The sequence below is a fragment of the Moschus berezovskii genome, chromosome 21 (assembly GCF_049115385.1).
Source record: "Moschus berezovskii isolate FMDL1 chromosome 21, NW_MosBer_1.0, whole genome shotgun sequence".
In the NCBI taxonomy this organism is placed as follows: Eukaryota; Metazoa; Chordata; class Mammalia; order Artiodactyla; family Moschidae; genus Moschus; species Moschus berezovskii.
Genome location: NC_142480.1, coordinates 11,376,700 through 11,399,283, shown reverse-complemented (window position 1 = coordinate 11,399,283; position 22,584 = coordinate 11,376,700). Strand labels below are relative to the sequence as shown.

At 47.6% G+C, this 22,584-nt stretch overlaps 1 protein-coding gene across 1 annotated transcript; it reads right to left on the bottom strand.

The window, feature by feature from the left end:
• Positions 1-11,168: 11,168 nt before the first annotated feature.
• On the bottom strand, positions 11,169-13,180 carry LOC129550614 (interferon alpha-inducible protein 27-like protein 2). Its single transcript, XM_055418450.2, has 4 exons — positions 13,059-13,180; positions 12,896-12,925; positions 12,170-12,331; positions 11,169-11,390 (listed from the first exon to the last, which is right to left on the bottom strand). Exons 1-4 carry the CDS (start codon positions 13,063-13,065, stop codon positions 11,188-11,190), a joined length of 402 nt encoding a protein of 133 aa, XP_055274425.2. The 5' UTR covers positions 13,066-13,180; the 3' UTR covers positions 11,169-11,187.
• Between the last annotated feature and the right edge of the window lie 9,404 nt (positions 13,181-22,584).

Below are 22,584 nucleotides of genomic sequence, written 5' to 3'. Positions count from 1 at the left end.
CCCTGCCTGGCTTAGGGCTGTGTGTGACCCCAGGGGAGTCGCCTCCACTCTGGGCCTGCATTTACCCTTCTCTGTATGGGGAGTTCATTTAAATCAACTCCAAGGTCTCAGCTAGGGTGGGTGTTAGGCCCAGTGCCAATGCAAAGTCAGGAATGGGATGGAAGAGAGCTTCCTCTTCGGAGCTTCATTTGCAGGCACCCTACTCAAAGCTGTTTTCTAACCGGCCTGCCTCAGGCTCAGAAAGCAAGGGTCTCAGGATGTCACCACTTCCTTCCCAAATCAAAGTCCGGTACTTTGGCTTTTTTCCTCCCCCAACAGCTAGAAAGGAAACCTAATTTGTCAGAGGGGCCTGACTTCCCAGCTAGTGGTGCTAGTGGTAAAGAACCCGCCTGGCAATGCAGGAGACATAAGAGATGTGGGTTCAATCCCTGGCTTGGGAAGATTCCCCTGGAGGAGGAGATGGCAACCCACTCCTGTATTCTTGCTGGGAAATCCCATGGACGGAGAAGCCTGGCAGGCTACAGTCCACAGGGTTACAAAGAGACATTTACGACTGAAGGGACAGCACACCCACACTGATCTTTCCACTTCAGGGCCTTGGTCTCTAATCACCCTCTCACCCCAGTATAAGGTCTTTTAGAAACTCCTTATCAGAAGGATGGGTTCCATTCCAAAACATCAGGAAATTCACTTAGGGGATGATTCAACCCTTCTTTCCACGAAATCTTTGAGCATGTGCTATAGGAGAGGAACTGGGCTTGGTGGTAGGGAATTTGGCCTTCCCGAAGCAGCACTCCTAGTTGGCTGGGTGTCTGGACCTCCAGGCATTGGTCCACTGATGCCACCAGGGGCCAGGGCTGTAGGAATGCCCAGAAGGAAGGCACAGAACAGTACCGTCTTAGTCCTTTCAGGCTGCTGTAACAAAAGTACTGTAAAATGGGCAGCTTATAAACAACAGAAATTTATTTCTCATAGTACTAGAGGCTGGGAAATCAGAGATCTAGGCTACAGCAGATTTAGTTTCCTAGGTGACTGACTTTTCCCTGGGTCCTCACATGATGGCAGGGGCAGAAGAGCACTCTATGGCCTCTTTTATAATGACATTGTCAGCTTAAAAAAGTCACAACCTAAAAGTTGAGAGTTGGGTTTTATTTGGTGGCAATTCTTAGGACTTCAAGTGCAGGAGACAGCATCTCAAGTAACCCTGAGAGAACTGCCCCGAGAAGGTGAGGGGAGGAGTCAGGTTATACAGAAATTTGTAACAGAGGGCAGGTAGTCTGAACATCCAAAGTACTGTGAATTAAAAGAAACTAGATAGCTCAAGTTAAGAAATTTAGTGCTTTCCTGTGCATGGGGCTTTTCTATGTATGGGAAGATGCAAGAGTCTGGGCTTACTGAAGTCATTTCTTTCATATGCATCTCAGCTCTCTGGGGCCAGTATCCTGTGTTTTTCACATCCCGAGTTCCTCAGTGCTCACTGTAGGGAGGGGCTGCAGCCTGAATGCTGCCAGACGGAGCAGGTATCCTGCTCCTTCCTGGCTGCCCTGGAGGGCTGGAATCGCTGATGACTGTGACATCCTTGTTTACTGATATGGCGGGAAATGCTCCATTTCTCAGGGGGGTACAAACATTCAGACCATAGTAGGCATATTAGGGGAGGGAAGCTTGAATTCTATCCAGAGTGTTTTGGAGAAATACTGAAGGGTTTTCAATATGACTGTGACCCTATCACGGGCCCGACACCCCTGAATACCCTCTCCTAGGCGCCATCAGCAGCCTGACAGGATCTCAGTTCCCAACAAGCAGAGTAGCCCCTGCTCACAGCAACTAGAGAAAGCCCCCAAACAGCAGTGAAGACCCAGCACAGTCACAAATAAGTAAAATTAAAAAAAAATTAATCATCCCACGTTTCACAGCCTCTTGCCTTCTGAGAGAGCCCATACTCTGCCTATAGAATGTGTATCTATCTAAATAAATCCATTGTTACCTATCACTTTGCCTCTTGCTGAATTCCTTCTGTGCTGAAATATAAAGAACCCGAGCTTCCCTAAGTCCTGAGACAAGGTGTGTGATCTTAATTAAAAGACAGTGGATTCAAGTCCCAACCTGGGTTTTGGCTGGATTTGAGTCCCGTCTGAGTTGTACAGTTTCAGTAGGGCATGAGGAGCAGGGCAAATTCCCACTGTGGGAATCTAGCTAGGATGGCTTCCTGTAGTCATCAACATGGCAGAGGACTACTCTTTCCATCCGGCAAAAGTCAGAGCCCTGATCTTTGGCTGGTACATGATTCCCAGCCAAGGACTGCATTCTCAGTTCTCTTGCAGGGAAGTGCTCACAGGACTGGGTCTGGCCAGTGGGAAGTGAGTGGAAATGTATGCAACTTTCTGGGCATGCCCTTAAGGGGAGTGGGGGGCTCCGCCTTGCCTCTTGGCCTCTTCCCATGGGCTCTGCTGTGGTCAGGGGGGTGACCATCCTCCACCCTGCAAGTGACAGCAGCATTTTAAGGAGGGCAGAATGTAAGGTATAGTTCGGGCAAGGCAGAAAAAGGAAAGACAACCTCAACAGAAGGAGGTTACATTTATTCAGGCAAGGAGGGGGCGACAGTCAGCCTAACGACCAGGCTGAGCGCCGAGAGGGATCAGGGAGGCTCTGTATTTATAGGGAGGTTTGTGGAAGCGATAAGGAAAACATTAATCAGGCGGGATGGTTTGGGTATGCTTTAGTTGAGATGGCATTTGTAGTTGGGCAGGGGATGATAAGTCTTTTGGGCAGGTATAGGGAGTGGAAAGTTTTTGGGCAGGGGGTGATAAGACTTCCGGGCAGGTGTAGGGGGTGGAAGGTTTCTGGACAGGGGGTGATGAGTCCCAGATAGATGCAACTGGCCTGGAGCATCAGGGTGGGACTTAAAGTTCTGTTTTGTTTTCTCCTAAGTTAGGTGATTCAGCAAGAGCCTTTGAGACTGTTGTTTTCTCTTCTAGGCCCAAAAGACTCCTTCACAGAGCAACAAGACTGCAGGAGCCTGGGCCTCCTTGAGCTGAACCACCACTCCGGCTGAGACTCTTATATGACTGAGTAATAGAGAAACAAACCTCTCTTGTTTAAGTCAAGAGGGCTTCTTTTACAATAAGCAAACGCATACTGTCATGAACACAGGGGAATCTTTTGATTGCAAGTAATAGAGAAACCAGTCCAATAAAGAGAGCTACTTTTACCTGCTCCTTCTCAAAATCCCACTAAAACAACAGGAAAGGACTACAGAAAGGCTTAAACCCATATCAACAATGAGACTGGGAAAGAAGATGACAGCAACATAATTTAGGAGGCGGAAGTCACACGGACCTGGGGCTCCACTTGGCAGTCCCAACAAAGTTGAATCTTAAGGTGTCAGTGGATAAAGGGAAAAAGAGGCAACTATGCCCTCAGGACTCCCAGAGACCTGGACATCAGAGTGGTGTGTGCTACTGCAGGTTGGCAATAAGGTGGACTGGCAGCAAGAGGGCTGGCTGGAAGTCTATTTAGGAAGCAGGCAGGCCCCCAGGTGGTCCCCTCTGGCAGACTCCTGGAAGTTTAGTTTTGGTGAGGTGGGGTCCCTGGGCCAGGAGGCACCGGGAGCTTCAGCTGAGGATGAAAGTCTCTTTATAAGGGCTGAGACCCTCAGTCTTCCTCATTGACAGGAACTGAGAATGCTGTAGCTAGCCTGCTGCTACTGCTACTGCTGCTAAGTCGCTTCAGTCGTGTCCGACTCTGTGCGACCCCATAGATGGCAGCCCACCAGGCTCCCCCATCCCTGGGATTCTCCAGGCAAGGACACTGGAGTGCGTTGCCATTTCCTTCTCCAGTAGCTAGCCTACAACATCCAAAATGGAGGAAGGAAGGTTCTTCTTGGGAATCTGACCAGCCCAAGAAAAGAAATTGCTCATCTTCTGACATCTGGAAGGAGATGCCTGTTGAAAGGTTCATCCAGGCCTCATACGGTCTCCAAGTTGACGAGAGCCACTCCTGTGACAAAGCCTGTCATGGTGTTACCAAATCCCTGACTCCTTGTCCACTGATGCTGAAGAGACAGAAAAACATGATCCAAAAGGATACAGTCACCTCAGCGTTCATTGCAGCACTGTTTAAAAGCCAAGACAGGGAAGCAACCTAAGTGTCCATTGACAGAAGAATGGATAAAGAAGATGCGGTACAGATATACTCAGTTCAGTTCAGTTCAGTTCAGTCGCTCAGTCGTGTCCGACTCTCCGCGACCCCATGAATCACAGCACGCCAGGCCTCCCTGTCCATCACCAACTCCCGGAGTACACTCAAACTCATGTCCACAGAGTCGGTGATGCCATCCAGCCATCTCATTCTCCGTCGTCCCCTTCTCCTCCCGCCCCCAACCTTTCCCAGCATTAGAGTCTTTTCCAATGAGTCAACTCGTCGCATGAGGTGGCCAAAGTATTGGAGTTTCAGCTTTAGCATCAGTCCCTCCAATGAACATCCAGGATTGATCTCCTTTAGAATGGACTCAGCCATCAAAAATTATGAAATAACGTCATTTGCAGCAACATGGATGGACCTAGAGATTGACATACTGAGTGAAGTCAGACGGAGAAATATCATGTGACATCCCTGATATGTGGAAACTGAAAAGAAAATACACAAATGAATTTATTTACAAAACAGAAAGAGACTCACAGAGAACAAACATGGTTGCCAGCAGGAAAGGTTGAGGGAAAGAGATAGTTAGGGAGTTTGGGATGGACGTGTACACACTGCTATATTTAAAATGGATAACCAACAAGGACCTGCAGTACAGAAGGTGGAACTCTGCTCAAGATTATACGGCAGCCTGGATAGGAGGGGAGAATGGATACATGTATACCCGTGGCTGAGTCCTTTCACTGTTTACCTGAAACTCTCACATTGTTAATCAACTATATCCCGATTTTAAAAAAAGAAATACGGAGATAGAGTTTGGAGGAAATTGAAAGATGGCTTTATTCCTCTACCAGGCAAGGGGAGAACACAGCAGGCTATCACCTCGAGAACTGTGCCCTCCTCCTAGGGGAATTTAAAGAACTTATGTAGAATTTAAATTTAAAGAAGTTATGCATAAAGAAAGCTGAGCGCCGAAGAATTGATGCTTTTGAACTGCGGTGTTGGAGAAGACCCTTGAGAGTCACTTGGACTGCAAGGAGATCAAACCAGTCCATCCTAAAGGAAATGAACCTTGAATATTCATTGGAAGGACTGATGCTGAAGCTGAAACTCCAATACTTTGGCCACCTGATGCGAAGAACTGACTCATTTGAAAAGACCCTGATGCTGGGAAAGATTGAAGGCAGGAGAAGGGGACGACAGAGGATGAGATGGTTGGATGGCATCACTGACTCAACGGACATGAGCATGAATAAACTCTGGGAGTTGGTGATGGACAGGGAGGCCTGGCGTGCTGAAGTCCATGGGGTTGCAAAGAGCTGGACACGACTGAGCGACTGAACTGAACGGAACTGATGTAGCTTGGGTCTTGTTATTTTAGGGTAAACGATTGGCTCAAAGTAATGAATGTCTTGCATTGTTCTTCCCGAATTATTTCAAAACAGTCACAGCTGGTGTCAGGCAGCCCGGTAATTGGATCCATTTATCTCTGGGTTATTGACCTGTGACCTTCTGAAATGCAAACAGCTATAAGGGTTGATTCGGAGAAGGCAATGGCAAGCCACTCCAGTACTCTTGCCTAGAAAATCCCATGGATGGAGGAGCCTGGTAGGCTGCAGTCCGTGGGGTTGCTAAGAGTCAGACACGACTGAGCAACTTCACTTTCACTTTTCACTTTCACACATTGGAGAAGGAAATGGCAACCCACTCCAGTGTTCTTGCCTGGAGAATCCCAGGGACGGGGGAGCCTGGTGGGCTTCCGTCTATGGGGTCACACAGAGTCGGACATGACTGAAGTGACTTAGCAGCGGCAGCAGCAGCATAAGGGCTGATTTGCTGTAAGAGAGTACAAAGAGAGCAAATACCAAGTGCAGGATGTGACTTGCATCAGCTGTCCATAAGCTTTATGGCACCAGGGATGGTTTACATGGAAGACAATTTTTCCATGGGCCAGTGGGGTGGGTGATGGTTTGGGGATGACTCAAGTGCATTACATTTATTGTGTACTTTATTTCTATTATTATTACATCAGCTCCACCTCAGATCATCAGGCATTAGATCCCAGAGATTTGGGGACCCCAGGTTTACATACTATCAGGGTGATAGGTTAGCTTTCTGAAGGACAGATTGAGTCAGACACTACAGATTCAGTTCAGTTCAGTCGCTCAGTCATGTCCGACTCTTTGTGACCCCATGAATCAAAGCACGCCAGGCCTCCCTGTCCATCACCAACTCCCGGAGTTCACTCAAACTCATGTCCATCGAGTCGGTGATGCCATCCAGCCATCTCATTCTCTGTCGTCCCCGTCTCCTCCTGCCCCCAATCCCTCCCAGCATCAGAGTCTTTTCCAGTGAGTCAACTCTTCGCATGAGGTGGCCAAAGTATTGGAGCTTCAGCTTTAGCATCAGTCCTTCCAATGAACACCCAGGACTGATCTCCTTTAGGAATGACTGGTTGGACCTCCTTGCAGTTCAAGGGACTCTCAAGAGTCTTCTCCAGCACCACAGTTCAAAAGCATCAATTCTTCGGCGCTCAGCTTTCTTCACAGTCCAACTCTCACATCCATACATGACCACTGGAAAAACCATAGCCTTGACTAGATGGACCTTGGTTGGCAAAGTAATGGTACAGAGTAGTAGCTAGTGAAAGCGGGGCTGGTTAATTCTTTCAGGCCTGTTTACGCTTCGCCTCTAGCCTACTCCCTGTTCTTACTTCTATTGTTCTCAGGAGAGGAAAGAAACGCCATTTCTATTGTTATTGCAATGATGCGACATCTGTGAAGGCTCAAACAGGAAAGGGTTTGTGCTCAGTCGTCCAACTCTTTGCACCCCCATGGACTGTAGCCCGACAGGCTTCTCTGCCCGTGGGATTCTCCAGGCAAGAATAGTGGAGTGGGTTGCCATGCCCTCCTCCAGGGGATCATCCCAACCCATGGATCAAACCCGTGTCTCTTATGTTTCCTGCATTGCAGACAGACTCTTTACTGCTGAGACACCTGGGAAATCTGACATGAAAGGGAAGTGGATATAAATCCCTCCCCCAACCCTGGCGTCTCTGGACCTTTCTCCTCTTTCCCCGCAGCCCTGGGGCTGACAGAATCACAGCTTCACCACTGGCTCACCCACCCCCCGAGAGACTCGAGGGGCCAAAGGGGCCCCATTGCTGGTCTGAGACTGTGGAATAGGGAGTTGGGGGAAGGGGAGCGGGCCCAGCGGGGATACGGACTGAAGTGCCAAGACGTCCATGGGATCTGCCCTGGGGGGAGGGAGGAAAGGGCTTCTGTTTCTTTGGAGCCCCACCCTCCGTCCTCCTGAGTGCCCCCAGCAACTTCTGAGACACCTCTGGAGCACCCTAACCACCCCCATGTTCATGCATGCATGCCAAGTCGTATCTGACTCTTTGAGACTCTATGGACTGTAACCCATCAGGCTCCTCTGCTCATGGGATTCTCCAGGCAAGAATACTAGAGTGGGTTGCCATTTCCTCCTCCAGGGGATCCTCTGACTCAGAGATCAAACTCGGTGTCTCTTACCCCCAGAGCAATTCTGAAAGCACTGGGACAAGAGCAGCAGTGAACAATAGTAAAAATACATTTACTCTGGTTAAGACACTGCACGTGACACATCACATAAAATCCATACACTACTCCAAGAAAGGTCACACTGCCGCCCCTGTTTTTATAGACGTTGTTGAAAGAACCTGTAAGACACGACCCCAAGTCCCTGACTCCGGTTGCTATTGAAGATGGGCTTCTTTCCATAACTCACATTTTCTTGGTGCGTTATTTCCAGGAGATCTGGAGCCTTTACCTGGCTCGCTGCCCATCAGCTTTGTCCCAGCTGCCTGCTCAAGCAATCAGCTTGTGTTCAGGGAGATAAAATAGCTTTCATAATAACTCAAATAATTTCAAAGTGATGAAGAGACCTGAGGGTGGGGAGGGATACACTTAAACAATTACAGCCCTTAACCAGCCAGCTTCCACCAGACTCTCTTGAGTGACTTTGGAAATGCGAATTTTCCAGCAGAAAAGGAAATTGAAATTGTGCCAGGCTTTCCCTGACAAACTACAGAATTAGGGACTGTCCGCTGGTTTGTGTGATCGCCCTCAAGGGCCTTGACCCATGGCTTTGTGGAGGGTAGTGTTTCCCAGATCGTGGCTCCCTGTCTGCTGATGAAGAATGGAAATATGGAGATAGAGTTTGGAGGCAAAAGAAAAGAGCAGCTTTATTTACTTATTTATTTTTGAAGAGCAAAAGGGAAACACAGTTGGCTAGGGCTTCAAGAACTGTGCACCCCCTCCCTGGGAATAGGGAGAAGTTTTCTATCATCATTCTTTTTCCTTTTGCAAGGTTTCGAAATGGCCACAGCATTTAGGGAATTGAGGAACTGGGTCTTGTGTCCCTCAGCTTATTGTCTCCTGACCTTTTTTTTCCCCCTCAAGGGGAAATGTTGCAAGAGAGTGTAGGGAGAGAAGAATGCCAGGTGCAGAATACAGCTTATATGAAGTCAGACAGTTGCTTAACTTTGTGAAGGGCAAGTCTAGCTACAGGTATTTGTTAGTGTTAATAGTAACAGCTAAAGAATAACCAAGCTTGTTTAACTCTTGAAGATCTGTTTAGCTGGTATGTGACCTCTAGAGGTGGGGAGTTATCCCCCAAAACTAAAACCCATCCCTGGCTGGGGGCTATTCTGGGGAGGCGGGACAAACACCTGACACCTCCAGCCTGTAGCCCCCAGGGGCAGGGCCTGGCAGTGGGGAGCAGCGGGCAGGCACTGGGAGCCAGTGCTGGGGAGACCTGGGCAAAGCTCCCACAGGATCTGTTGCTCTAACAAAGTGGAGAGAGAGGTGAACCGGGATTGATGCTGGGCCCTGCACGAGGTGACGGGGCGGTGGCGGGGGCGGGGCAAGGAGGGGGCTTCCCAGGTGGCTCAGTGATAAAGAATCCGCCTGCCAATGCAGAAGATACAGATTCGACCACTGCGCCGCGCAGATCCCCCGCAGAGTCTGGCACGACTGAGCACGCATGCACTGCCGCGCCAGAGGTCGATCTGATCAGGAGTTCAGCTGGGGGTTCGGAGTTTCTTGTTCCAATGGCTGCCGTCTGTGACCCAGCAACTTCACATCTGGGTTCTCTGGCCTTCTTGCAGTGTTGCTTGTCCTTTGCTAGCCTGGCGGCCAGGGCCAAGGGGTTCTCTGTGGCCCCAGCGGATCTCAGTCTTCGCAGGCGCTGTGGACCTGGACTTGGGGGCGCTCTTTTCTGGATACCATTCCCCTCCTGCTGCTGCCCCAGTGGTGGGCGGAGCCCCCCCAACTTCAGGGGAAAAGTGTTTTTTTTTTTTTCTCTTTTTCTTTCCCGTCTACAATGATCTTCACCTGTGCTCTGCGGACTACAGTTTACTCTCCTTGCCCTAGCAGAATAAGGCTTTTGTTCCCTAGAGGGTGGGGCTGCAGCTCCCCTCTGCCAGTCTTGCCTCAATGAGGGAAGGTTTCCCTGCGTTTCCTCCTGCCTCCAGTCTTTCTTGGGAGCACCCAGTGGGCTGTTGGGAGAAGAACCTTCAGGCTGGCCTGAAGCATCCATCCTTGTGACTGTAGCTCCCCAGGGCCCCCTGCACTCATGCTAGCCTATCCTTGCCCTTGAGCCATCAGTTAAGGCTTTCAGCTGAGCTTGCACCCCCCTGCACCGGCCTCAGCTCCCTCCTGTGCTCTGCCCAGGGTGGTCTCCAGGGCTCTCCTTGGAGGAACCTGACCTCCCTGAGAATTCAGGCCCATCTGATGGCCCCCTCTTCAGCTCCTTCAGGGGTTCAAGGAAAGTCATGCTTTTGTAAGTTTTCTGGCTTTTTCTTATTGTCGGGGTGAGTAACACTCTCTCCAGCTTCCTGTGTCCTAAGCAGCCCCTCCTTCTTCATAGGGTCAGGAGCAGCAGCTTTAGAGCTGATTATCGCCTCCTTTAAAAAGACTCCAGAGAATGGGCCTCTCTGGAAGGGAGAGCTCACTCTGGATGGGAACAGAGCCTCAGGGGAGACCAAGAACTTGTCGCCAGGGGAGAAACTGGTAAACACCAGATCCCCTTCAATTTTCCAGGCGCAAAGAGTAGGGACCACTCCTGACCCCATCTCTTCTTCTTGAGGTACCCACTGTAACACTTGGCACACTGCACTGTCCTTGCCTGGTGGTCTGCTTGTCAGCCTTCCCACAGCATTCTGAGAAAGGCCGGTGTCCTGACCACCTCTGGATGTCCGGTGTCCATTAATGAGCAAGGGCAGAGCGATCTGGGGTCAGTGGCTCTATATGCATCCTGGATACACCTCATCTCTGTCTCCCTAGGAAGCTCTGTCAATCCCATCATTGAGTGTGGCCTCCTAGATGGCTCAGTGGTAAAGGATCCACCTACCAATTCAGGAGACTCAGGAGATGTGGGTTTGATCCCTGGTCGGGAAGATCCCCTGGAGGAGGAAATGGCAACCCATTCCAGTATTCTTGCTTGGGAAATCCCATGGACAGAGGAGCCTGGTGGGCTATAGTCCAGGCGGTTGTGAAGAGTTGGACACAACTGAGCAACTAAGCACTCAAGCATTATTGAGTGAGTGGTAAACTGAGACCCACTGATGGCCCACAAATGGCCCATGCTCTGTAAGATGGGGACCAACGAGAGCCTCCTGCCAAGTGATACTGTGCTTGATCAGCTGACCACCCCCCTCTGCCCCCCACCAGAAGACCGGTTGGGAGTGTGGTGGTTCAGTTGCTAAGTCACGTCCGACTCTGCAGCCCCATGGACTGGAGCCCACCAGGCTCCTCTGTACGTGGGATTTCCCAGGCAAGAATGCTGGAGTGGGCTGCCATATCCTTTTTCCAGGGGATCTTCCTGACCCCAGGGATTGCACTCGTGTCTCCTGCATTGGCAGGTGGATTCTTTACCACTGAGTCACCTGGGAAGCCCATCAGGTTAGGAGAATGGGGAGAAATCAAAACTCCCAGTTCACAACTCACAACCCCCCAGGGCTGCAAGGAGTGAAGACAGGGAGGTACATCTGCAGATGATCTTTTATTTCTCATGCTTCTCTGGCCCGTGCGGGGGTTTGGGAGGCTCGACTTGGGATACATTTTCTCCTGGTTGCTCCCCTTCAGGTCTGGGTCCACCTGGAGGAGGGGAAGGAGGTGACCTTTTCACCCCTCCAAGCAAAGCCCCAAAAGCTGATCCAACAGAGCCCAGGAGGATGTTGGATGATGTGGAGAGTCCAGCTGCCCCTGTGGGAGAGAAAGAGGGTGAGCGCAGGAAGGGTGCAGTGGCGAGTGGCTGGGACCCCCTCAGAAGGCCTGAGGCCCAGAGATCCCACGTGGATGCCTCCTCTAGGTCCTGAATCCCCCAGGGCTCTGCTTTGGGCAGAGGGAGCTAGAGGTGGCTGAAAGAGAGAGAGAAGGGGGTGGATTCATGGGAGAGTCAGCCACAGACCCCAAGAGACGACAGGTCCCACTGAGGCTCAGAAGGAAGGGGACCTGCCTAGGCCACTCAGGTGTCAGATTTGGGCAGGGCTAGACCCAGAGCCCACGCTTCCCTGGTGGCCCCGTGGTAAAGAACCTGCCAATGCAGGAGACGCGGGTTTGATTCTTGGGTTGGAAAGATCCACTGGAGAAGGAGATGGCAACCCACTCTGGTATTCGTGCCTGAGAAATCCCATGGACAGAGGAGCCAGGTGGGCTACAGTCCATGGGGTCACAAGGAGCCGGACACGCCTTAGCAACTAAACAACAAAAACAGAGACCTAGAGCCCAGCTATCACAAACCCTGGGATCCTTCCCTTCTCTTTCCCAGGACCCCCTCACCCCTCCACTCCACTCCTGCCTGCAAGGCTAACCCAGGACTCAGGGAGAAGTGATGGAGAGACAAGAGCCAGGGACATTGAGGATCAGGAAACTGGAGGGGAGGGACCAGCCCTCCCTCAGGCTTAGCCTCTGGCCGACTCTTGTGCTGGTCGGACCCTCCTCCCCCCTGTTCCCCCCGCCCCCCATCCGGCCCGGACCCTTACCCACGGACTGGAGAGTGGCCACCAGGCTGCCGGCCGCAACTCCGCCCCCGTTGGCCACGGCGGCCGCTGACATCATCTTGGCCGCTAGGGAGGAGGCGGCGATTCCAGCCCCGGTGAAGCCCACGGCTCCCAGCACCGCGGGCACCGCCGCCACGGCCAGGGCTGCAGGGAGAGAGGAGCTTTGGGGTCGGGGGCATGGGCTCAGGGGAGTGGACCCCCGCTTTAGGAGTCCTTGACAGTTTCTGGGGACTGTCTGCTCGGAGCAGACGGGAGACAGCGGCTTGGAGAAGGGTCCCAAGGTAAAGAAAAAGGTATGGGGTGGGGGGTGCTGTGGAGCCAGCTGGGGACAATAGTTTAGGGGAGGCACCTATTTGAGTCTCCAACTTGCTGCGTGACAACGGGGAAGTCACCACCCCTCCCTGGGCTTCAGGTCTCTATGCGTGTGTACGTCAGTGTGGGGGTGAAATAAACCGATAAACCACTGCTGTCTTTAGCAGCAAATACCGTTAAAAATGACATCTCTAGATGCTCTTTACACAGAAGGACTAGAGCAGCAGCTCCGTGGGGGATCGCGGGGTCCTCTTTCTAGGGAGTACCACTCTCGGGCCCTAAGAGTCACCCCAGCGGCTGTGGAGTGGAGCGGGGTAGGGGTGGGGGGCTCTAAGGGTCCATCCCCTGACCGGGGCCAGGTGAAGGCCTGGTGATGCAGGGATGCAGGGAAGTCACCTCCTCCGATGGCAGCGGCCGCCGCTCGTTCTTGAGAGAGAGGACAGAGAGAGTTGGTTAAAGCATTGAGGGAAAGAAGCAAGTCCTCTGGCCCCTGGAGGGTTGGGGTCTGGGAGGGCCGCCCCCTGCCCAGGACGTCCCCTGATGGGAAGGAGAAACTCACTAATCATGGCGACGCCCTCTTCGCGGCCGCTGAGCTCAGGAAATGACTAAGCTCCGGGAGGTGCTGTGATTGTCCGAAGAACCAATGGGGACGCGGCCGGCCCCCCCCAGCATATCTGCCCCAATTAGACGCAGGAAAGCAGTCTGCTCGCCTGCTCGCCCGCCCCCACCCGCTGCCCATCCCTTTCGCCCCGGTCTTACTCCCTCGCCCGCCCCTCTCCTGCGGCTCCCCTCCACCCTCCGGTGGTTGCCCCCCGCCCCCCGCCCGAGTGGGTTTCTCTCTTGTTTGGTGGCTCCACCTAAGGGAAAAGAACCTTAAAGCACCCGAAAGGCGCTGCAAGTCGACCGGGGTTCCAAGTGTAACATTTTGCCCCCTGATGATAGAAGAGTTGTTCGCGGCAGAAACAAACAAACAAACACACAGAACGCAAAGAGAAAATTTAATTTCACTTCCAGACGGAGATGCTGGTAGATCTTAGTGCATTTCCTTCCAGTCTGTCTCGCCAAGACCACCGATTTCCATCACTCTCAGAACATGTAACCTCACTTCCAAGTTCCAATCACACTTGCATGCTACTTTGCAGATTACTTATTTAATCTACCGTTTATATTTCCCCAAGCTGTTTAATGGGCTCCCCTGGTAGCTCAGCTAGTGAAGAATCCGCCTGCAATGCAGGAGACCCCCGTTCGATTCCTGGGTGGGGCAGATCCCCTGGAGAAGGGATAGGCTACCCACTCCAGTGTTCATGGGCTTCCCTGGTAGTTCAGAGGGTAAAGAATCCTCCTGCAACGCAGGAGACCTGAGTTCCATCCCTGAGTAGCGAAGATCCCCTGGAGGAGGGCATAGTAACCCAATCCAGTATCCTTGCCTGGAAAACCCCCATGGACAGAGGAGCCTGGCGGGCTACAGTCCATGGGGTCACAAAAAGACTCGACTGAGGGACTAAGCACAAGTTGTTTGATATTCTTCAACCGGATTTTTTTTTAAAGTTATATTTATTGAGGCATAATTTACACGGAGTAAAACTCCATGGGGAGGGGATCAGTGTGTTACATGAGACATGCCAGGATTAAGATCCCTGACCAAGGATGGAGCCTGAGATTCCTGCAGTGGAAGGGTGGAGTCTTAACCACGAGACTGCCAGGGAAACCCCCAGACTTAACTTTTGAGTGTATATTTTTATGAGTTTGGACAAACCTTTATAATTGTGCAACCACCAGCTCAGATAAAAATATGTTTTCATCACCAATCCCCCTAGTCCCCAATTCTCTCATGGTCATTTGTAATCAAGTTCTCCCTGACCCCAGCCCCTGCCACTTCTGATGCGTTTTCTGTCCCTATGCATTTGGCTTTTTTTCACAATTTCAATGTGAATTTTCACTTGTCATCAGACATTCTGTCCTGGGGGTAAACTATAGTTTGATGCATCAGCCCTGCCCTGCACCACCTTTTAAAGGGTGTTTACATTTTTGCTCTATAGCTTATCCTGGCTTGAAGCGCTTATGTCATGGTGCTAAAAGTATTGTCTGATAATATAATCCTGCAGGAGGAATTGCTGGGTCAGAAACTATACATTTCTTGTGGTACTTGATGCTTTCTTGTCAGGTTATATTCTGAAAGTATTGCTTCAGTTTATACTCCCTCTAAAAGTATGGCAGGGGACTTATTTTTCTCTACTCCTGAAATGGCAACCCACTCCAGTGTTCTTGCCTGGAGAATCCCAATGACGGGGGAGCCTGGTGGGCTGCCATTTCTGGGGTCGCACAGAGTCAGACACGACTGCAGCGACTTAGCAGCAGCAACCAACAATTAGCTTTGTCATTAAAACAAAAAAAAACTTTTCTGATGAAGGATTAAAAAAAATGACAACATTTTAATTTAAATTTCTTTTTAACTGCTAATCAGGCTAAATTATTTTTTAAAATTAATTAATTAGTTTATTTTTGGCTGCTCTGGTCTTCCTTGCTGCCCGAGGGCTTTCTCTAGTTGCAGGGGACAGGCTTCTCATTGCAAGGGCCTCTCCCGTCACAGAGCACAGGCTCTAGGGCATGTGGACTCAGTTGTTGTGGCCCATGAGCTTAGTTGCTCTGTGGCATGTGGGATCTTCCAGGATCAGGGATCAAACCCATGTCCCCTGCATTGGCAGAAGGATTCTTAACCATTAAACCATCAGGGAAACCCCAGGCTAAACTACTTTTATGTTACTTAGGCTTATGCAGTCTTATTGAAAAATGAGGTCTGGTATTCTCAGATGTTTCTTCCATGGATGTGTTAAAATTTTTCCTTACAGATATAGGAATTTATTTATATTTAACTATCTTAATTCTTTCCTACAGATGTTGCAAAGTTTTGTTTCCATTTCATCACTGTCCTTTTTTTCAAGGGGGTAGGGGGACTTTTTTAACATAGAAAAGTTTTTAATATTTATTCAAATATGCCAATACTTTAATTTATTATCTTTTTCTTTGTATGTCTAAAAAAAGCTGTTCCTGCTAGCTATCAGATACATCATCACCTGTATTTTGAGGGAGTGGGGGTAGGGGTTCTTCTGTGGCTTCACATTTTAATCCATCTGGAATTTAGTTTGTACATATAGGGTGTTTTACATATCTATGTATGTCTTTGCCAATGAGCTCAGATATAAACACCATTTATTAAATTCCATCATCATTTATTAAATCATGTTCCATTTCCTCATTGATTTGAAATTCTAACCTTATATTCAAAATACATATCAGTCAGTCAGTCAGTCATTTCAGTCGCTCAATCGTGTCTGACTCTTTGCGACCCCATGAATCACAGCACGCCAGGCCTCCCTGTCCATCACCAACTCCCGGAGTTCACTCAAACTCATGTCCATCGAGTTGGTGATGCCATTCAGCCATCTCATTCTCTGTCGTCCCCGTCTCCTCCCACCCCCAATCCCTCCCAGCATCAGAGTCTTTTCCAGTGAGTCAACTCGTTGCATGAGGTGGTCAAAGGATTGGAGTTTCAGCTTTAACATCAGTCCTTCCAATGAACACCCAGGATTGATCTCCTTTAGAATGGACTGGCTGGATCTCCTTGCAGTCCAAGGGGCTCTCAAGAGTCTTCTCCAGCACCACAGTTCAAAAGCATCAATTCTTCGGCGCTCAGCTTTCTTCACAGTCCAACTCTCACATCCATACATGACCACTGGAAAAACCATAGCCTTGACTAGACGGACCTTTGTTGGCAAAGTAATGTCTCTGCTTTTTAATATACTATCTAGGTTGGTCATAACCAACTTGTGTATAAACCAATGTACCTGTCTTGGAATATTCTCTTCTGTCCTAATGAGGATCTCTTCTGGCAACAATATAACACCATTTTAATGTTTATAAATTTAATATTTAATTTCATATGTGATCATTTTCATTTTGGTTTAAAAAGCTTCTGATTCTTCCTACTTATTAGTTCTTCAGATGAAATTTACAAATATCTTTTTCAATTTCAGAAAAATTTTTTTTGCTATTTTGATGGAAATTGAGCTAATTTTTAAAATAAATACTCAAGGAGAAATATTTTTACAATTTTTTTTATCCAATAAAATGATAAGTCTTTCTACTTATTCTTTTTCCATATTCCTGGGTAAAATTTTGTCATTGTCTTTGTATGCGTGCGTGCGTGCTAAGTCGATTCAGTTGTGTCCGACTCTTTGCGACCCTAAGGATGGTAATCTGCCAGGTTCCTTTTTCCATGGGATTCTCCAGGCAAGAATAGTGGAATGGGTTGCTGTGCTCTCCTCCAGGAGATCTTCCCCACCGAGGGATCACACTTGCATCTCTTACTTCTCCACACTGGCAGGCGGGTTCTTTACCACTATAAGGACTACATATTTTAAAATAAACATTATTTTCAAAGAAAAAGTTGCAAAGATAGTGCAGAGAGTTCATATATATCCTGCACCCAGTTTCCCCTATTATTAATATCTTATATTGGTAGGATACACTTGTTACAATGAATGAACCAATGTTGGCATGTTATTATCAAAACCATTCTTTATTCAGATTTTCTTATTTTCAACCTAACATCCTTCTGTTCCAGGATCCAGTCCAGGATATCACGTGACACTTAGTCTTCATGTCTACTGAGGTATTTCTTTGCTGTGACAGTTTCTCGTGCTTTCCCTGCTTTTGTTGACCTTAATGGTTTTGAGCAGTACGGGTCAGGTATTTTGGAGAATGTTCCCTCACTGGGATTTGTCTGAAATCTCCCCCCATGATTAGATAAAAGTCTCGTGGAGGAAGATCACAGAGGTAAATTGCCATTCTCATCACAGCGCGTCAAAAGTACATGTTATCAGCTTACAATTGTTGGTGTTGATGGCAGAGATTTTCACATATTGTGGTATGGGGAAGTCATTTTGGCTTACATATGATTTGGCTTGAACATTATGATAGCTAGAATGACTTGTCTTATGACCTGTCAAATATCTGTGGTGCGTCTGCTTTAAGTACCTCAACAAAAAGAATGCAATTCCCAGGTTGTTTAGAATGTCCGTTTTGAAGATAAGGCTAGATGCTTTGCCCTTCCCATGACATCAATGCAAGATAAGATTCCTTCACTAGACAGCAAGGTCACGTGTATGTGGTTGTGGATGTGGTTTCAGTCACACTCCTGCGTCACTGAAACCTGAATTTTCTGAAGTGTGTCAAACTTAAGGCCACTACCAGCCATTCTCAAAATAGTATCTGCTAGTACCAGCTGCCGCCTTATGGTCTCAAGGTCTTTCCTGGTAACCATGCAACCATTTTGGACCCCAAGCAATTCTTGCTTAAGAAGCACCCAAGTGTGCTGAAGACCAACTGTGCTGGTCGAGGGCACCCAGAGAACTCACAAAGGAAGGCAAAGTCGGAGCCAGGCATTCAACTTCTGGATTCGCTGTCAGGAGGATGAACCGTGCTTTTCTCTATGATCAAAGCTTGCTGGCCTTTAGCAAAGGACCAACATACCCAGAGATGCAGATCTTGGGCAGGAAATGAAGGACAAAAAGGGTCCAACTGATGAGTGATGAGTCAGCCCCAGTGAATGTTGTGGTTGGAGGGGTGAAGTCTGAGAGCCCAGCCCATCCACTGGTCAGCTGGGGAGACAGAAGCCCATAGACAGGGGTGCCTGCCTGAGGGCACTCTGCTTATTGTGGACAGTGCCAGGGCGGCCAGGGTAATGGCGTCTCAATTTTAGTCTCAAAATGTTCCCTCTGCTTCACCTCTTTGCCTTTTCATAGGCCAGATCTTGTGTGACTTTGGTTTTTCTTTTGGCTGTGCCACAAGGCTTACAGAATCTGAATTCCCAGACCAGGGACTGAACTCATGCCCTCTGCAGTGGAAGTGCAGAGTCCAAACCATTGGACCACCAGGGAATCCTTTTGTGTGACTTTTCTTAAGCAGGACAAGGGGCTCTGGATTAAAACAGGTGAGAGGACTTCCCTGGTAGTACAGTGGATAAGAATCCACCCACCAATGCAGGAGACACAAGTTCAATCCTTGGTCTGGGGAGATGCCACGTGTCACGGAACAACTAACCCTGTGCACCACAGTTACCGAGCCCACATTCTGGAACCCTTGAGCCACAGCTACTGAGCCCGTGAGCTGCAAGTACTGAAGCCCACAAACCTAAAGCCGGTGCTCTGCAACTAGAAAAGCCACCAGAAGAAGCCTGCACACAGTAATGAAGAGCAGCCCCCACTTGCTGCCCTAGAGAAAGTCCATGGAGCAGTGAAGAGGCAGTGCAACCGAAACAAAAAATAAATAAATGATTTTCAGAAACAAGCATTAATCCAGCGCTATGTCTTTTGTAAACATTAAAAAATACTTTGTAATGATCTCTACTGTCTTGAAATGAAATTCATAGGTAATGCCATCTGCTGCTGCTGCTGCTAAGTCGCTTCGGTCGGGTCCGACTCTGTGCGACCCCATAGACGGAAGCCCACCAGGCTCCCCGTCCCTGGGATTCTCCAGGCAAGAACACTGGAGTGGGTTGCCATTTCCTTCTCCAATGTGTGAAAGTGAAAAGTGAAAGTGAAGTCGCTCAGTCGTGTCCGACCCTTAGCGACCCCGTGGACTGCAGCCTACCAGGCTCCTCCATCCATGGGATTTTCTAGGGAAGAGTACTGGAGTGGCTTGCCATTGCCCTCTCCGGGGTTGCCATTTAGCTACACACAAAAAGCATGCCAACAATTTCCCAAGATGTCCCCTAGGTGGCAGTACCATCCCAGTTAAAAACTAACATTTAAGACAGTTAAGAAACCTGGAATGCTTATAACTATTTAACAATGAAATAAAATTAATAAAACCAATGATATTAATATTTTGGGCATTCATTTAAGAATAATTTGTGCATATTGAACATTTAACTTATGCATAAGAATATGGTAAAGGTGCCATTTGAGTTATGGTCCCAATTTTGACGGTATACTTTGGAAAGAGATTTCATCTTGTGATTATAAAGATGAAAAATATTCTATTTAAAACAAATTTTATAAGGAAAACCAAGTTCAAAATTGTGTAAGATAGACCATATGCTGGGCCATAAAGCAAATCAATAAATTTCAAAACATACAAACAGAGTACGTTATCTGACCACAAAATTGTTAAATTAGTACTCAGTAACAATAACTGATGCTAAAGCTGAAACTCCAATCCTTTGGCCACCTCATGCGAAGAGTTGACTCACTGGAAAAGACTCTGATGCTGGGAGGGATTGAGGGCAGGAGGAGAAGGGGACGACAGAGGATGAGATGTCTGGATGGCATCACCAACTCTGTGGACATGAGTTTGAGTGAACTCCGGGAGTTGGTGATGGACAGGGAGGCATGGCGTGCTGTGATTCATGGGGTCGCGGAGAGTTGGACACGACTGAGCGACTGAACTGACTGAACAATAAGATATTTAGAAATTTCTCAAATACATGGAAAAGAACAGCATAATTCTAAGTAATCCACAGGACAGATTAAAAAGTCACAAGTGAAATTAGAAAATATTTTTAGTTGATTAGTTAAAGCACTAAAATTTGTGGGATGCAATTAATTAGTACATAGAAAATCTTTTTGTACAGTTTTAACTGTTCTTATTAGAAAAAGGATTTAAAATAAATTATCTAAGTTTCCAAATTAAGAGGAGCAAAGTAAACCCAAAGTAAGTAGAAGGAAAGACATATAACAGGAACTAAAGAAATAGAAAGCAAACAGGGAAAAAATGCACAAACCCAACCTTTTTATAGTAAAACATTAAAAAAGATCTATCCAGAGTTTTCCTTGATCAAGAAAAAAAATGAGAGAAAACAAAAACTACCATCATAAAGAATGAAAGGATAGTTATCGCAGTGAAAGGATAAGAAGGAACGATAACCAACTTTGTGTCTCTACACTTGATAATATACATAAATGGACACATTCCTTAAGAAATTAACAAGCTGACCCAAGAAGAGATAGAAAACCCGAAAGACTCTGTGTGTGTGTGTTAGTCACTCAGTTGTGTCCGAGTCTTTAAAACCCTAAAGACTATAGCCTGACAGCTCCTCTGTCCATGGGATTCTCCAGGCAAGAATACTAGACTGGCTTGAATTCACTTCTCCAGAGGCTTTTCCTGACCCAAAGATTGAACCTTGGTCTCTTGCATTGTAGGCAGATTCTTTACCGTTTGAGCTACAGGGATAGGGGGAAAGACTCTCTATACTGAATTAATTTAATATGTAATTTAAATTATTCCCAGAAAAAAATTCCAAACCCAGATAGCTTCACTGATGACGTCTATCAGATATTTAACGGGACAAAAGCTACCAAGTTTATACAAACTTTTTCAGAAAATGGAAAAGAGAAATTTTCCATAACTCACTTTATGAGGTCAATATAGCCACATTATCAAAATTTAACCAAAGCATTGCAGAAAAAGAAAACTATAGACCAATATCCCTTAAAAACTTAGATGCAAGTAACTTGAACAAAATATAAGAAATTAAATCTACCAATACATAAAAGAGACAATGTCATGAAGTACTGAAGTTTATCCTGGCAAATAAGGCTGGCCCAATATCTGAAAATGAGCTACCTAACTTCCCACATGTACAGAAATAGAGGAAAAAATAATCATATTCTTACCGAGTAGATGCTTTGATTAAAAATTCTGAACAATTTATAAATAAAAAGAAACTTTTGCAATCTTATAAATGTTTTCTATGGAAAAAAAATCAACAACAAACATCATTCTTAATCCTGCTAAATTGGGTGCATTCCCGTTTCTGTTGGGAGGAGGCAGGATGCCCACTCTCTCACCACCTCTGTTTGGTATTTCCCCTACATCCTAACCCAGGAATGAAGAAAGGGAGAATGGGGAGGAGGAAGTAAGGCACGAAGATTGGAAAGGAAAAAGCAAAAACCTGTTTCCTGTACAACATGATTGTTTATGTAGTGAGTCCTAAGGAATCCGCAGAAAACTGCTGGAACCAACAAGTGAACTTAAAATATTGCAAAAATCAATTATATTTATAAATACTACCAACTACTGCAAGGAGATCCAACCAGTCCATTCTAAGGGAGATCAGTCCTGGGTGTTCATTGGAGGGACTGATGCTGAAGCTGAAACTGCAATACTTTGGCCACCTCATGCAACGAGTTGACTCACTGGAAAAGACTCTGATGCTGGGAAAGGTTGGGGGCGGGAGGAGAAGGGGACGACAGAGAATGAGATGGCTGGATGGCATCACCGACTCTGTGGACATGAGTTTGAGTGAACTCCGGGAGTTGGTGATGGACAGGGAGGCCTGGCGTGCTGTGATTCATGGGGTCGCAAAGAGTTGGACACGACTGAGCGACTGAACTGAACTGAACTGAAAGGAAAAGTGACACAGCATCAAAGCATCTTCCAAATGCCACATGCAATATCATCAAAACTGTAAAATACTTTGGAATACATTATCAAAATATATTCATGGTGTGTACAGTGAGACTAGAAAATATTGCTGAGAGAAATGACAGAGAACCTGAAAAATGGAAAGGTAAACCATATTCATGGGTTGGAAGACTGGATTTTAAGCTGTCGATACTCTACAAATTGACCTATAGATTCAATGTGATCCATTAATTCCTCTCCCAGGTTTTTGCTCAAGAGAAGTGAAGATATATGTCACACTTCTGGACTTGTACACAGAGGTCAAAACAACTTTATTCAGAATAGCGCCATGTGAAAAAAATCCAAGATGTACAGTAACAAGTGAATTATATGAGCAGTCCATGTTCATTGAACTTTTAAACATTATTAGATATGCAAAGTGGAAAAAAATTACAGCCCTCTGTTCCCTATCACTAACCTCTGTTGATGCTTTCAGGTTCAGAGCTTTGCCACTTTGCCTGCCTGGTATGTAGTCCTTGGCTTCCCTGGTGGCTCAGCAGTAGAAAAATTTGCCTGACAGTGCTGGAGATGTGAGTTCAATCCCTGGTTCGGGAAGTTCCTTTGGAGAAGGAAATGGCAACCCACTCCAGTATTCTTGCCTGGAGAATTAGTTAGACAGC